The sequence below is a fragment of the Canis lupus genome, chromosome 9 (genome assembly GCF_011100685.1).
Source record: "Canis lupus familiaris isolate Mischka breed German Shepherd chromosome 9, alternate assembly UU_Cfam_GSD_1.0, whole genome shotgun sequence".
In the NCBI taxonomy this organism is placed as follows: domain Eukaryota; kingdom Metazoa; phylum Chordata; class Mammalia; order Carnivora; family Canidae; genus Canis; species Canis lupus.
Genome location: NC_049230.1, coordinates 1,719,702 through 1,732,576, shown reverse-complemented (window position 1 = coordinate 1,732,576; position 12,875 = coordinate 1,719,702). Strand labels below are relative to the sequence as shown.

Here is a 12,875-nt window from a genome sequence, read left to right as displayed (position 1 = left end):
GCCTCCGGGCCGGGGGTCAAGTCCCCTGACCTCTGAGAAGAAACAGGGCAGGCCAATCTGGGGTGGCCCCAGTTTCCTGAGGACGCGCGCCCTCCTCCCCTGAGCTGGGGCAGGCAGGATGCCCCAGAGCCCTCCACAGCGGAGCGGGGGCTGGGCCCGATAAGGGCCGGGGCAGGGCTGCCACCTACCTGAGTGGCCACTGCCCAAGGCCCTGCTTCCACCCACAGAGGCCCGGCTGGCAGTCACGCCTCCTCCCTGGCTTCTCCACCACGGGACACACAGTGAGCTTCCCTCGGCCCACGGAGACCGGGGTCATGGCCAAGAGCCTCTGCACCTACGGTCCCAGGGGTCCCATCGGGGGCAAGCCCACGTCCTGCCTGCCCCACCCAGGACCCGAGGGCGCAGGCCAGGCCGGGAAGGGTGTCCACAGAAAGGAGTCTGGGCCCAGAGGACATGCAGGAGAGGGGAGGCCCCTCCCTTTGGGGCCAGGTGGGGTGACATGAGGGGGGCACCAAGGGGCCCCAGAAACTCGGGGGTTATGTCTGTCTACAGGTGAGTGGGCCCACGAAGTGTGGTGCATTGTCCTCAAACACCTGCTGGGACATGGGGACCTGGGAGACGTGCTCAGGCAGAGAAGCCAGGCGAGGAGGGACAGATGCCATGGGCATCCGTGTGAGGGACCACACTGCCCCTGACCACAGAGCCGTGGCGCAGGGAGGGGCAGACCCGCGAAGGGGCGCAGGGCCCGCTTCTGGGGTGATCACCGTGTTCTGGAACAGAGGAGGTGGTTGTGCAACCCTGTGACTATCCGCACAAAACCCTGAATTGTGCATTCTGAGCACTGACCTTTGTGGTGTAGGAGTTGTAGCTCAGCAAAGCCGTCAAACTCCGTAAGCAGGTGGCTGATATTTTAATGTAAAATACGCTAGAGAGTCAGAATCACTGAGGAAACCCACGCAAGAGCGGGAACAGCCAGCGCGGCCTGAGGCCTGGGGAGCCCGGACCGCTCACCCGTCAGCCGGGCACCCCTCACATCCAGCCTCAGATGCGCACCCTGGTCTGGCCATGCCAGGCGCCGCGGAGCCAGGGAGCCCGGCCAGCCTGGGGGGGAGGCCTCCTGTGTTCCCCCCCCCCGGGGCATCCAGGCCCCTAATAAGGGAGGAGCCACACTGCCCGAGTCCTCACCTGAGGCTGGACGTCCTGGAGCCGCCCTCACAAATGACCACGAACCTGGGCCACAAAGCAGCAGAAATGGACCCACGACTCTGGGGCCTGGCACTGAGCTGTTGGCAGCCCCGGGCGCTGATGGGCTAGGGGACCCCCGCCTGCCTCCTCCAGCTCCCAGGGGCACCAGCGGTCTGTGCCTGAGGCCCTGCCACACCATCCCCTGGGTCTCTCCTGTTCTCATAAGGAGCCAGCCAGTGGACTGAGGGCCCAGCCTGATCCAGAAGGGCCCCATGCTGGCTTCAGGGCCCCGGGCTCACTGTAGGGCCTGGTGCTAACTATAGGGCCCCACACTAACTTGAGCACATTGATGAAGACCCTATTTCCAAAGGAGATCCTATTGACAGGACTGGGACACAGACATACCTTCTGGGGGCACTGTCCATCCCACGACACAGGGGCAGGGCCAAGGGCACAGGGTGGGTGTGGGTGTCCGTAGAGTCCCGCCTATAATAAGAAGACATGTTAGCGTTTGAGCTTGCCCGGATCCCGCCCACAACCCCTCATGTGGGCACCACAGTGGGCACTGCCCCGGGGACACCCTGCCTGCTGGGCCTTCAGCCCCAAGGGACCTGGCACCCCTGCACCCCCAGGCCCCCTGCACAGGGGACGTGGCCACAGGCTGGGGGTGGGGGAGGGGGTCAGGTGCTCCTTACTGTCCTCACAGCCTGCCCCCATCTGTGGGGGAGGGGGTGCCGCTGCAAAGGGGAGGGGACTGTCCCTCGCCCCCTGAACTTGCTGGTGGACAGGCCCCAGACGCAGAAGTCTCCTCCACAAGCCTGCCCACCCCAGCTGTGCTCGGCGGGGTGAGGATGAAAGGGGTCCCGGCTCTTCCCCAAGAGGCCTCAGAGGGCAGGGGGCCTCTGCGGAGGGTGCCAGTGCCCAGAGCCAGCCAGGTGCCCCCAGCACCCCCAGCACCCCCAGGGGGTTACGCCGTGACCTGGGAGGAGGCCGAGGCTCTTGTCCTCACTGCTCGCTAGAACAGAAGGGCTGACCGGCCTCACACTCTTGGGGCTCGGGGCAGGGCTGGGGGGGCCGCGGGGGGGCCCAGGGCCGGCCCCCCACCCCACACTTGCTCCACGTGGGAGGGGCAGGGCTGTAGGGCCTGCATATGTGGGGGGAGGACAGTGTCCCCAGAGTTGCCCCCAGGCCAGCTCAGCCCAGCGTGGGGGCCACAGAGCTGTGGGCGAGGAGGTGCGGCAGGCTCCCCACCCCTCATGTGCAGCCCCCACAGAGGTGGACACAGACTGGGTCTTCCAGGGGCTTCCCTCGTGGGGTCAGGCGGGCCGGCTCAGCGCTTGGCCAGTCCTGCTGCTTATTTATGTTTCCTGTTTGATTTATGCTTCATTAAAAGCATCGTTTCCTGTTCTGCATATTTCTTTTTCTTTCTTTTCTTTTTTTTTTAAGATTTTATTTATTTATTTGACAGAGAGTGAGAGAAGGAGCACCAGCAGGGGGAGCAGGAGAGGGAGAAGTAGACTGAGCAGGGGGCCAGATGCGAGACTCCATCCCGGGACCCCCGGGGTCATGACCTGAGCCAAAGTTAGATGTTCAACTACGGAGCTGCCCGGGGGCCCCTATTCCTTTTTTTTTTTTATATTTTATTTATGTATTCATAGAGACAGAGAGAGAGAGAGAGAAAAGCAGAGACACAGGCAGAAGGAGAAGCAGGCTCCTTGGGGGGAGCCCGACGTGGGACTTGATCCGGGGACCCCAGGATCATGACCTGGGCTGAAGGCAGGTGCTAAACCCTTGAGCCACAAGGACTGCCCCCCCCCCTTTTTTTAAATCCAGGAAATGCACATGATGTAAAACAAATCATTTTAACATGAACCATTCAAGGGCATTCAGCACGTTCACAGTGTGCAACCACCACCTCTATTCAGTTCTAGAACATTCTCCCCTCTCCAGAAGAAAAGCCTGTACCTGGTCAGCACTGACTCCTCACTCCCTTTCCCTCCAGCCCTCGGCAGCCACGACCTGCCCTCTGTCTCTGTGGGTCCGTGGATTTGCCAATTCGAGGTATTTTATACAAACCGCACCGTGCGCCATGGGCTCCTCCGTGACTGGCTTCTTCCTGTCCACGTGAGGGTCGGGGTCCATCGGCCTGGGGAGCGTGTGGCTCCTCCTGCCTGTGCGCAACGGCCTCCCCCGTAGGGCCACGTGCGGCGCGGGGAAGTGCTGCCTGCTGGGGGCCTCGCGGGCGTGTGCAGGTGTGTACCCTGCGCTGGGCCGAGCACACGAGCACGACGGAGAGCTCCCAGGCGGCCTCGGAGCCAGAGACGCCCCCCCACAGAGACACACGCTGAAACAGCATCTCTACCAGCAAAACGCTGGGATCGGTTCAGGGTCCGGCAGCAGGCGGCCAGTGGAGGAACTTTCTGGAGCATGGCCGGCCTCGTGTGAAGCCATTACACGAGGCGGCGCACAGGACGTGTGAATTTCCCGGGGATGCGCGAGCGACTCTCACGCAGAGAAAGCAGATCTCAGAGCCGCGTCCACGCCGTGCAAAATGCGGAGCAGGGAAGCCGCACGGAGGGCAGCTGGTGGTGGCCAGGGGCTGGGAAGAGGTTGCCCCGGGGGTCTGTGCAGCTTGTTAAAAACCAGAGGACCTGAGGGGTGTCGGGCAGGAGCCCTTGGGTGCGTCTGCGTTGGTCTCCTTGTGCTCAAGCCGGTGACTGTCTTTCAGGCCCCCCCCAGGGAGAGGCCAGCACTGCCTGGGGTCCCACGGCCCTGCTCCCCACGACCTTGGGGCTGACGGACCCTCCCCTGCCCTCCCCCGCTTGGTCCGCCCCACCGTGGCTCCCTGGTCCCCCACGGTGACCCAGGGACAAAGGACAGCTGCCCGGCCTGGCTGCTCACCAGAGGAGGTCCCCGGTCCAGTGGCTTCTCGGACATGCAGGTGAGTCTGCACGCCCCCGTGACCCTGGCGGCCCCGGCCAGCCCGTCCTGGATGCCCTCCCTCACACGGTACGGCCGGGGGCAGGGTGGACCTAACGCGGCGGACACCGCACCTGCCCCCGAGCTGCCCACTCGCCCCCCCGCCCTGGGCTCGGGGAGGCCGGGCGCTGCCCAGGGTCAGCCTGCCCCGCGTGGAGGCGCCAAGTGCCAGTGAGCCCCTGGGGGAGGCAGCGCCAGGCGGGAGTGGCCGGGAGGGGCAGGCGCTGGGGGACAGGTGCAGCCCGGCTGTCAATAGCCCCAGTGCTCGCAGGTATAAAAGCTGGGGCCCCTGGGGCAGACTCTCAGCACCCCAGCCTGACCTGCCTCCCCAGAACCCTCAAGGGAAACCAGGCGGAGGTGAGCCCTGCCCGGGAGGGGCGGTGTGGGCTCCAGGCCCAGCCGGGCTCCCAGCTGCGTTATCATCCACAGGACAAGCAGAGGCCCGGGGGGCCGAGGAGGCCGCAGGGAGGCCCAGGGCATGCAGGGCAAGGAGGCGGAGGGGGAGGGGCGGCCCCGGGGGAGCCCCAGTCTGGAGGCAGCTGGGGGCCGCAGGGGTGGGCCCGGGGTGCACCTCGCTTCCGTGGCCTCCGACAGCGCCAGGAGCTGGGGAGCCGTGTGGGGAGGCCGAGACCTCAGGACCCCAGGTGCGGAGTGGGGGACCGGGAGCCCCCAGGGCCAACAGACCCACTGACTCTGGAGGTACCCTCACGGCTTCACGTGAGTCCCTGCCTCTGTCAGCCCCCAGCCCCGCGCTCCCTGGGACCCAGGCCCCCCCTGCTGGGCCCCCTGCCTCAGTTACCCCCGCCCCCAGCCCGTGCAGCGTTCTTCTCCTGTCAGCACCTGAGCTTGGTGGGTGACTCGCTGGCAGATGCCAGCAGAACGCGGCCCCAGGACGGCGGGCGTCCGGGTGAGGAGGGAGGGAGGGAGGGGTCGTGCTCGGGAGGCACCAAGTGGGAGCAGCCCAGGAGGCTGGGGGGGACCCGGGCCACCAGACGCTGGCTCTGTGTGGTGCCCGCAGTTCCCAGCCCCCAGCCCTGGCGGGACACGTCAGCCTCCCTCTGGGGTGAGTGCGGCTGCGGCCCGGGCCCTGGATCAGGGCTATAAATAAACTAACGGGGCGGCCGAGGCCCCGGGCTCGCCCCCGCTCCAGCTCCGAGCTTGGGCTCCCCTGCCTTCCTGCGGGGGCACCCCTGACAGCAGCCGTGTGGGACTGGCTGGCGACGAGGCACAACCAGGGTGCCCATGGGGGCGGGCAGGGCACCTCCTTGCAGCACAGAGCTCTGAGACCCTGGCCCGGGAGAGCGGAAGCCGGGTCTCGCCTCTGAGCGGGCCTCCGATGGCAGCTGCCCCCCGCCTCCCAGGCCAGCCCCCCAGGAGCCTCCTTCCGGGCACGACGGCCGGGGACCCGCTCCAGGCCCATCTCAGGCCCGGAGCCCTTCCCCCAGCATCTACCTTCCTTCCTGGCTCCTCACTTGACCCTGAGAAGGGGCAGGATGGGCAGGGGTCTCCCCACTCCACAGATGAGGAGACCGAGGCCCAGGGCAGCCGTGGGGTGCTCCCGGGCCAGGAAGTCCGGGGGCATAGGCAGCACGCCCTGCCCCCCACAGGCTCCTGCCAGGGTTGAGCCGCAACCTTTGACCCGTGGCTCCTCTATCGGGAGGAGAGTAGAGATCCCTCCGGCCACTGCCCAGCCCCACGCAGGATGCATGGGCCCCTGGGCTGCCCCCCTGGTCCTGGGAGTATGTTCCAGAAAGTTCTGCAACCTCGTGAACTTTTGAGAAGGCCAAGGAGCCTCTGAAATAGCTGTTTTGCCACAAGCCCCAGAACCCAACCCCCCCTGGGGACAGCAACCCGAGAGCCCGGCAGGTCACAAGGCACTGCCTTGAGGGCCACAGGACAGCCCGGTCCCCACCTGCTGGCCCGTCAGCCTGTGACCAGACCCCCACCCGCTCGGCTGGAAGCCTGGCCTGCCTCAGTGGCTCCTGCTTGACAGCGACTTTCCGTGAACAGGGGGCAGCAGGCCTCCCCGCTTGGGGCGCCCGGGCGCCCATCTCCCGGAGCCAACCCAAGGCTGGCCTCTGTCAGCACGCCCCGCTGCGGGGCCTGGGAGGGCGAGGCCAGGGCTGTGGGCCGCAGTCACGGGGGAAGGAGGTGGGGCCTCAGGTACGGGGCGGCTTCCCGGAGGAGGCGGCTTTGAGACAGGCCTGAAAGGACAGACAGAAGTTCCCTGGCGGCGTTGAGGGGGCCGAGGGCAGCCACCACCTGTTGGGAGCCAAGGGAAGGGCCTTGTGCTCTTCACTGACCGTCTGGGGGCCTCGGCCTCTTCCGTGAGAGCAAGTGACACTCAGGATGGCCCGCCGGCAAGAGGGGGCCCCGGGCACAGGAGTGTCCTCTGCGGTCAAGGGCAGCCACACGCCTGGTCTGGGCCCCTGGGGACCCTGCTCAGGAGGCAGGAGTTGGCACCTGCAGGGACTGTGTCTGCTCCGGTCCCAGCAGAGCGCCCTGTCCCCTGCCGTGCGCGCCCCCCAAGCTGCCTCCCATCCCCCGCAGGGCCACGATGGACGAGGAATTCTCCTCTCAGATGAAGAAGATGGCCTTGGCTATGGGCACGTCCCTGTCGGACAAGGACATAGAGCTGCTGCCCACGGACATGAGGCATCACGGTAGAGCGCGCCCCGCGTCCCCGGCACTGTCCCCCCGCCCCGGCCCGGCCGGGCCGCGGACGCAGGAGCCGCAGGAGCCCCATCGGCGGGCTCCCCGTTCCCGGGGCTGAGCCGCCAGCCCCGCGGGGTGGGGGGAGGGGGCCGTCCCCACCGCAGGGCGGAAGCGTCCCCCTGGGCCCTGGTGACCCACGCCCGGCCGTCCCAGGCTCCTTCAACTACCTCAAGTTCCTGGAGTACATGCAGAAGTTCCAGGCCGCGGGCCAGCTGGACAGTGCCATCCGCCAGGCCTTCCAGACCCTGGACAAGGACAAGAGCGGCTTCATCGAGTGGAACGAGATCAAGTAATGGCCCCCGGCCGGGGGTGGGGTACTGAGCCCCCCAGCACCCCGGGGGGCCGGGCCCGGCCAGAAAGTCTAGGCACCCCACGCTGGGGCCGGGCCCGGACACCCCCTCCAGCAGGGCTCGTTCCCCACCTGTAGGACGGGGAGGGGGCCCTGTGCAAACCACTGGGTGCCGGCCGGACCCCCAGCTCTGACCCGAGCCCGCCCCCGCCCCCCACCCCAGGTACATCCTGTCCACCATTCCCAGCAGCGGGCCCACTGCCCCGCTGACGGACGAGGAGGCCGAGGCCATGATCCAGGTGGCCGACACGGACGGCGACGGGAGGATTGACTTCGAAGGTGGGTGGGTGCGGACTGGGGGGGACGCCAGGAGCCTCCAGTTGGCCCCCACCCCCGGGCACGGGGCGCTCGGCCATGTTGGGTGGGTGCAGCCCCGCACAGCGGGAAACCAAGCGTCAGAGATGCTGAGTGTGCGGGGGCGGGGGGGCCCACGGTCTCTAAGTGGGCGAGGGTCGGCTGGGCGGGGGCGGGGTGGTCTGAGGGGCAGGGGGAGGTTTGAAGGTGGGAACCAGAGCCCAAGGCCCCGAGGTCTGGTCCCCACACAGCACCCCTTCGGGCTGGCTCGGGGACCAGAAGGCAGAAGGCAGCACGGTGGCCCCTGAGAACAGCGGAGCGAGGCTCGGGGCCCAGGACGGACAGGCCTCCACACCGCCCCGCCCGCTGGGAGCCTGAGCTCAGCTCTCTGGGCCCGCAAAGCCTGCCTTGCCAGGTAGCCCCAGGATCGCAGAGGGCAGCCTGGCCGAGGGGATGGCTCAGGATTCAGCGCCCCAGCCTCTCAACTGGGCCTCAGTTTCCCCACTGAGAAAGGCAGGATGACCCAGTCCATCATTAGTCCACCACGCAGGCCCTGGGTGGGGACACAGGGCCCACAGCAACCGCGGGGGGTGCAGACGGCACAGCTCTGGTCGGCCTTGCTCCTCAGGGCCCAGCAGGGCAGGCCACGGGATCCCCTACAGGTGAGACTCCCCCTCATAAAATGGGGCGTGCCTCCCCATTGGGTCTGCAGGCCTTGAGGGGCACAAGGCCAGGGGATTATTTACTAGAAATCTGTCTCCTATCCTAGAATTTTCTGAACTGATCAAAAAGGAAAAAGTTCCAAAGAAGAAGTAGTACCACGCTCGGCCCTGGGCATCGTGGGACATTCGCATGCCTGACCGAGGGGGCCATGGGGGTGGACACAGCGCATGCCAGGAAAATGGAAGAACAGTGTCATTAAATGAACGATGCAGCCCGAGTGTTTCTTGGGTGGAGTGTGTGAGCTGGGGGGGTGGGCCAGTGTGGGAGTGAGGGGGGCACACAGGCTGGCTGGGTGGGTGCAGCGGCCCCGGCCCCACCGCCTCCCGGTCCCCACACCACGGGGCTCTCGCCGCTCCTGGCAGTGCTCTGTACCGACACCCCTTCTCCAGCCCCAGCTGGCCCCTGCTAGGCTGCCCTGGCTTCATACAGCTGCACAGGGACACAGCGCGGGGACACCTGCTACCCCAGGGTGCAGCCGAGGGGGACCTGGCATGTGCCCCAAGCCGCAAACCTTCGGTCAGTCCTCTGCCCGCCTGCTTCCCTCCGCCCCCAGCTGGGCCTCCGGGCTCTGCTGCTTGCCCCCTAGGGGGAGCTCCATCCTGTGGTTTAGGCCCCACCTGTGGGCTGGGGCTCCCTGCCCCCTGCGCCCTGCTCCCCACTCCTGAGCCCTCGTGGCTTCCTGACGCCCCGGGTCATGTGAAGATGTCATCTCAGAGCCCGAGGCCGAGCTCTACGGAGTCCCAAGTCCCACCAGTCCAGTCGGCTGTGCATCATTCCTGGGCCTGGGCTGATCAGGCCGGGAGCTCTGCAGCCCACACCCGGGGAGCGCTGGCTGCACTCCCCGTCCATCCCGGACCTGGACCCGGGAAAGCACTGGGCCCCCCACCTGGCCCCCAGGTCCACCAGTGGGGGTGAGCATCGGGGCGGGTTTACAGGAGGGCTTCATCCTCCCACTGCTGTGTGGGACTCTACACCCTCTAGGAAGGAGGAGCCTGAGGTGGCCTGACCAGCCCGACCTTCCTCCTCCTCTCCTCACCTTCCAGAGAATCCCACTGGCTCCACCCTCAGGAAGCCACGCCCCCCTGTCCCTGCCACCATCCTGATCACCACCCCTCTTGCCTGGGTGGCTACCATATCCCCCAGATTAGCTGCCCGGCCTCTACCCTCTGACAGGTGGTTCTCAACCCAGCAGCAGGGAGGTCCTTTAAAAATAGAGGTCAGATCTGGGGCGCCGGGCTGGCTCAGTTGGTAGAGCACGCAACTCTTGATCTCAGTGTCATGAGTTCAAGCCCCATGATGGGTATAGAGCTTACTTAGAAAAAACAAGTCAGATCTATCGCTCCACTCAGAACCCTCTAGAGGCTCCCTTGTCAAGCTGATTCCTTGGAATGCCCCTCATGTCCTGGTTCTCCTCCAGGCCCTGATTCCAGCCATGCTGCTCCCTTTGCATGGCTGTTCCTGCCTGGCATGCTCTTCTCTAGATTCACATCTGCATGACTAACTCCCTTGTCTCCTTCTAAATTCCCTCAAATGTGACCTCCCAAAGAAGTCAATCCTAACCCACAGTTTGCACATCACACTCGCCTCGCTACATGCTCTGCATCTCCTTGCCCTGATATCTTTCCCCATAGTACTCACCTCCCACTAATATACCATAATATTTATGTATTTGTTATGTTTACTATGAGTAAGAAAAGTGTCAAGGACATGGGGATCTGAGACCCCAGGGAAGAAAGGCTTTGAGAGGTAAGCCTGATGTTGGCACAGGTTGCTCATCAGTCATTGGTAACAGTGCCCAAGAGACTGAGAAGCTGAGGAGGGCATCCAGCAGCCTCCTGGGTGTTTGGTATCTGCCAGGGAGGAGGAGGAGAGGCTTGCCTTGGGGCTCTAAGAAGTGGGGAGTGGACAGGAGAACCAAGCCAGTCTTCACAGAGACTGGAGTCTGGCTACAGCTAGGCCAATCCTTCTGCTTCACTACCCCTCAGAGCAGAAGAAGTCCCTGTGGACCGGGGGCCAAAAATGGCCCAGTGCAGGCCAGACCTGGCCACACTCATTTATTTGCATAGTATCTGTGGTCGTTTTCAAGTTATACTTAACTGGAGGACCACACAAAGCCTGAAAGTAAAAAGAATCACAGAGATACACCACACAAACACTACCATGAGCAAGTGGGTACAGGTACCACTATCAGATGAAAGAGACCACAGGCAAGAGGCACTGCTAGACAAAAAGGACCATTTCATAAAGATGAAGGGTCAGTTCACTAGGAAGACACACAGCTCTAAACATGTACACACCCACTAACACAGCCTCAGAATTCATAAAGCAAAAATGAGCCAACTGGAATGAGAAAGAGAGGATGCACAATCATGGTGGCACATTTTAGCATTTCTCTTGGGAATCAACAGAGCAAGGAGGGAAAATAAATCATTAAGGATACAGGAGAGGGCAGCCCCGGTGGCGCAGAGGCTTAGCACCGCCTGCAGCCCAGGGTGTGATCCTGGGGACTCGGGATCCAGTCCCACGTCGGGCTCCCTGCACGGAGCCTGCTTCTCCCTCTGCCTGTGTCTCTGCTTCTCTCTCTCTCTCTCTCTCTCTCTCTCTCTCTCTCTCTCTGTTGCTCATGAATAAATAAATAAAATCTTTAAAAAAAAAAGGATACAAAAAAAAAAAAAAAAGGATACAGGAGACTAGAAATACCATGAATGAACTCAACCCAAATGATACAGATCAACTCTGCATCCAACAACTGCATTCTCCTTAAATCAACAAATATTTACCAAAATTGCCCAAATGGTGCCCATAAAGCAAGTCTCAATTGAATCAGAGCATTGAAGAAACATATAGAACGCACTTTCTGACCGTAGGTAAATCAAGTTAGAAACTGTAAACTAAAAAGAAAAGCAATGCAGCACAAAACAACTCCCAGTTCACAGAAACCACTGTGGAAATTAGAAAATATCTTGAACCCAAGAATAACCAAACTACAATAAACCAAAACCTCATGTTGCTTGGAAGAAAACTCAGTGTTTGCTGCATGGACTGGGAAGGGAAAGCCCGACCATCAGTGGTCTAAGAACTCTCCCCAAGAAGTCAGAGAAAGGAAAGAAAATTCCATTTAAAGGCGAGGGAAGGGAGTAGAGGAGTTCTGAAGGGTCAAGGCCAGTCAGTGCCCCCGCCCCCTGGCCTGGCCCCTGCAGGAGCGCACACCCCACAGGGCAGGCTGGGGGTCTGTTTGGCTCCGAGTTCTGCGCAGCACAGATCCAACCGCAAGTTCAACGACCTATCTGTGCTGTCACTTGTATCCAGAGAGGGTGGTGGGTCGGAGGCAGGTTGTCTGTCAGAGGGCCACGGGTGCAGGGGGCCTGGTAAGGGGGTCCAGGTGAGGTGGCGCCAGAGATCCCTCTAGCTGCCCCTATAACCCATAGTCATCCAGGGAAGGGACCCCGCCAAAAACCCAGGGTGTCTCCCTCTTCTGTCCACAGGGGGCTTTGGGGTGCTCCTGCTGGTGGTGGCCAGTGCCACCTGGGCCGGGAGGTCAGGCCTGCCTCTGGTTGGAGCATCACCTCCACCCATCTCTACGGGTTTCCTGGCTTTCCTGCTTGCCCTGCTCTCTGGACACCACCGTCTTCCCATGTGCTGAATACCTTACTTGCAAAACTACATAGTTGAGTAATTTACAGCCACTTCCCCATGGCAACTCCTAATAACAGCTTCAGACAAAAATACCTTTTTTTTTGGTGGGTGGAGGGAGGTCAGAGCCTCGATAGGAAAACCTGTCTTCCCCCGTGCCGTCCCCGCCGTGCTCCTGGGAGCCTGGCCGCAGTCAATGACCAGTCAGCTCCTTCTGCCTGCAGCTGCAGCCCAGGGAGGGGTCTGAGCTGTGCCCGCCGCCCTCCCCTAGAGGAGCCCCACCCCGCGCCCTTCCCGGCTCCAGCAGAAGGCGTCAGAGGCCAGCCTGGATCCTGGAACAGCCGGTGGAGAGGGTGAGCCGCAGGGCAACCCTAGCCCTGAGGGACGGAGCAGGGAGTGGGGGCCGGAGCTCCGCAGAGACCCGGACAGCCCCCCTCACCTCCCGCCCCGGAACTGGATGCCCCAGCCACACCCGGCTGCATGGCCACAAGCTCTCCTCCCGATCCAGGCACCTCACAGGACGCGACAGCCCCGTGAGGAGGGGCTCGGGCTCGGGGACGCTGTCCAGGGGCCAGCCCAGGCTCCCGCCCCGGGAGGGGTCAGGCCAGAGGGAGCGGGTGTGTGTCCCTGCGGCGCCCCGCCCCAGCACCAAAGAGGGAAAAGACTCTCGTGCAGGTGAGGAAACCGCAGCTGGACATACCCCAAGGCAGCGGGGAGGGCGGCGGCAGGAAGGGGGAGGCCCGTGGTGAGCGAGGGCCGGCAGAGGGAGGGGAGGCGCGTCCGCAAGGAGCACCTCGGCCTTCCCCTCTCATGCCTCCCCCCTCCTCACGGGCAGTTCTTGGCCAGTGCCCACTCCTCAGGGGCTCCCGGCTGTTGCACTTCCGGGGGGGTGTCCTCAAGTGAGGGAAGGAAAACGAGGGTCTCCTGGGAGGGCCACACTGTCTCCAGCCATCGGGAGAGAACAGCAGGCGCTAGGGCTGCTGGAGAGGAAGGGGAG

At 63.5% G+C, this 12,875-nt stretch overlaps 1 protein-coding gene across 5 annotated transcripts; it reads left to right on the top strand.

Annotated features, from left to right (window-relative positions):
• The first annotated feature begins 3,041 nt into the window (after nucleotides 1-3,041).
• PVALEF (parvalbumin like EF-hand containing) lies at nucleotides 3,042-8,462 on the top strand. Of its 5 annotated transcripts, none has more exons than XM_038546078.1 (5): nucleotides 3,042-4,126; nucleotides 6,715-6,827; nucleotides 7,033-7,168; nucleotides 7,392-7,507; nucleotides 8,292-8,462. In XM_038546078.1, the coding sequence occupies exons 2-5, from the start codon at nucleotides 6,722-6,724 to the stop codon at nucleotides 8,336-8,338; spliced, it is 405 nt and encodes a 134-aa protein (XP_038402006.1). In that variant the 5' UTR covers nucleotides 3,042-4,126; nucleotides 6,715-6,721; the 3' UTR covers nucleotides 8,339-8,462. The 5 variants fall into 5 exon arrangements, with proteins under 5 accessions (XP_038402006.1, XP_038402003.1, XP_038402002.1 ...); XM_038546075.1 differs by lacking the exon at nucleotides 3,042-4,126 and adding an exon at nucleotides 4,306-4,435; XM_038546074.1 differs by lacking the exon at nucleotides 3,042-4,126 and adding an exon at nucleotides 4,367-4,521.
• Nucleotides 8,463-12,875: the final 4,413 nt, after the last annotated feature.

Excerpts from the sequence above, each read along its gene's own strand:
- PVALEF (XM_038546078.1), top strand. The coding sequence starts at position 6,722 with ATGGACGAGGAATTCTCCTCTCAGATGAAGAAGATGGCCTTGGCTATG. Across the intron at positions 6,828-7,032 it reads CACGGACATGAGGCATCACG|GCTCCTTCAACTACCTCAAG; the intron begins GTAGAGCGCGCC and ends CGGCCGTCCCAG. Across the intron at positions 7,508-8,291 it reads CGGGAGGATTGACTTCGAAG|AATTTTCTGAACTGATCAAA; the intron begins GTGGGTGGGTGC and ends CTCCTATCCTAG.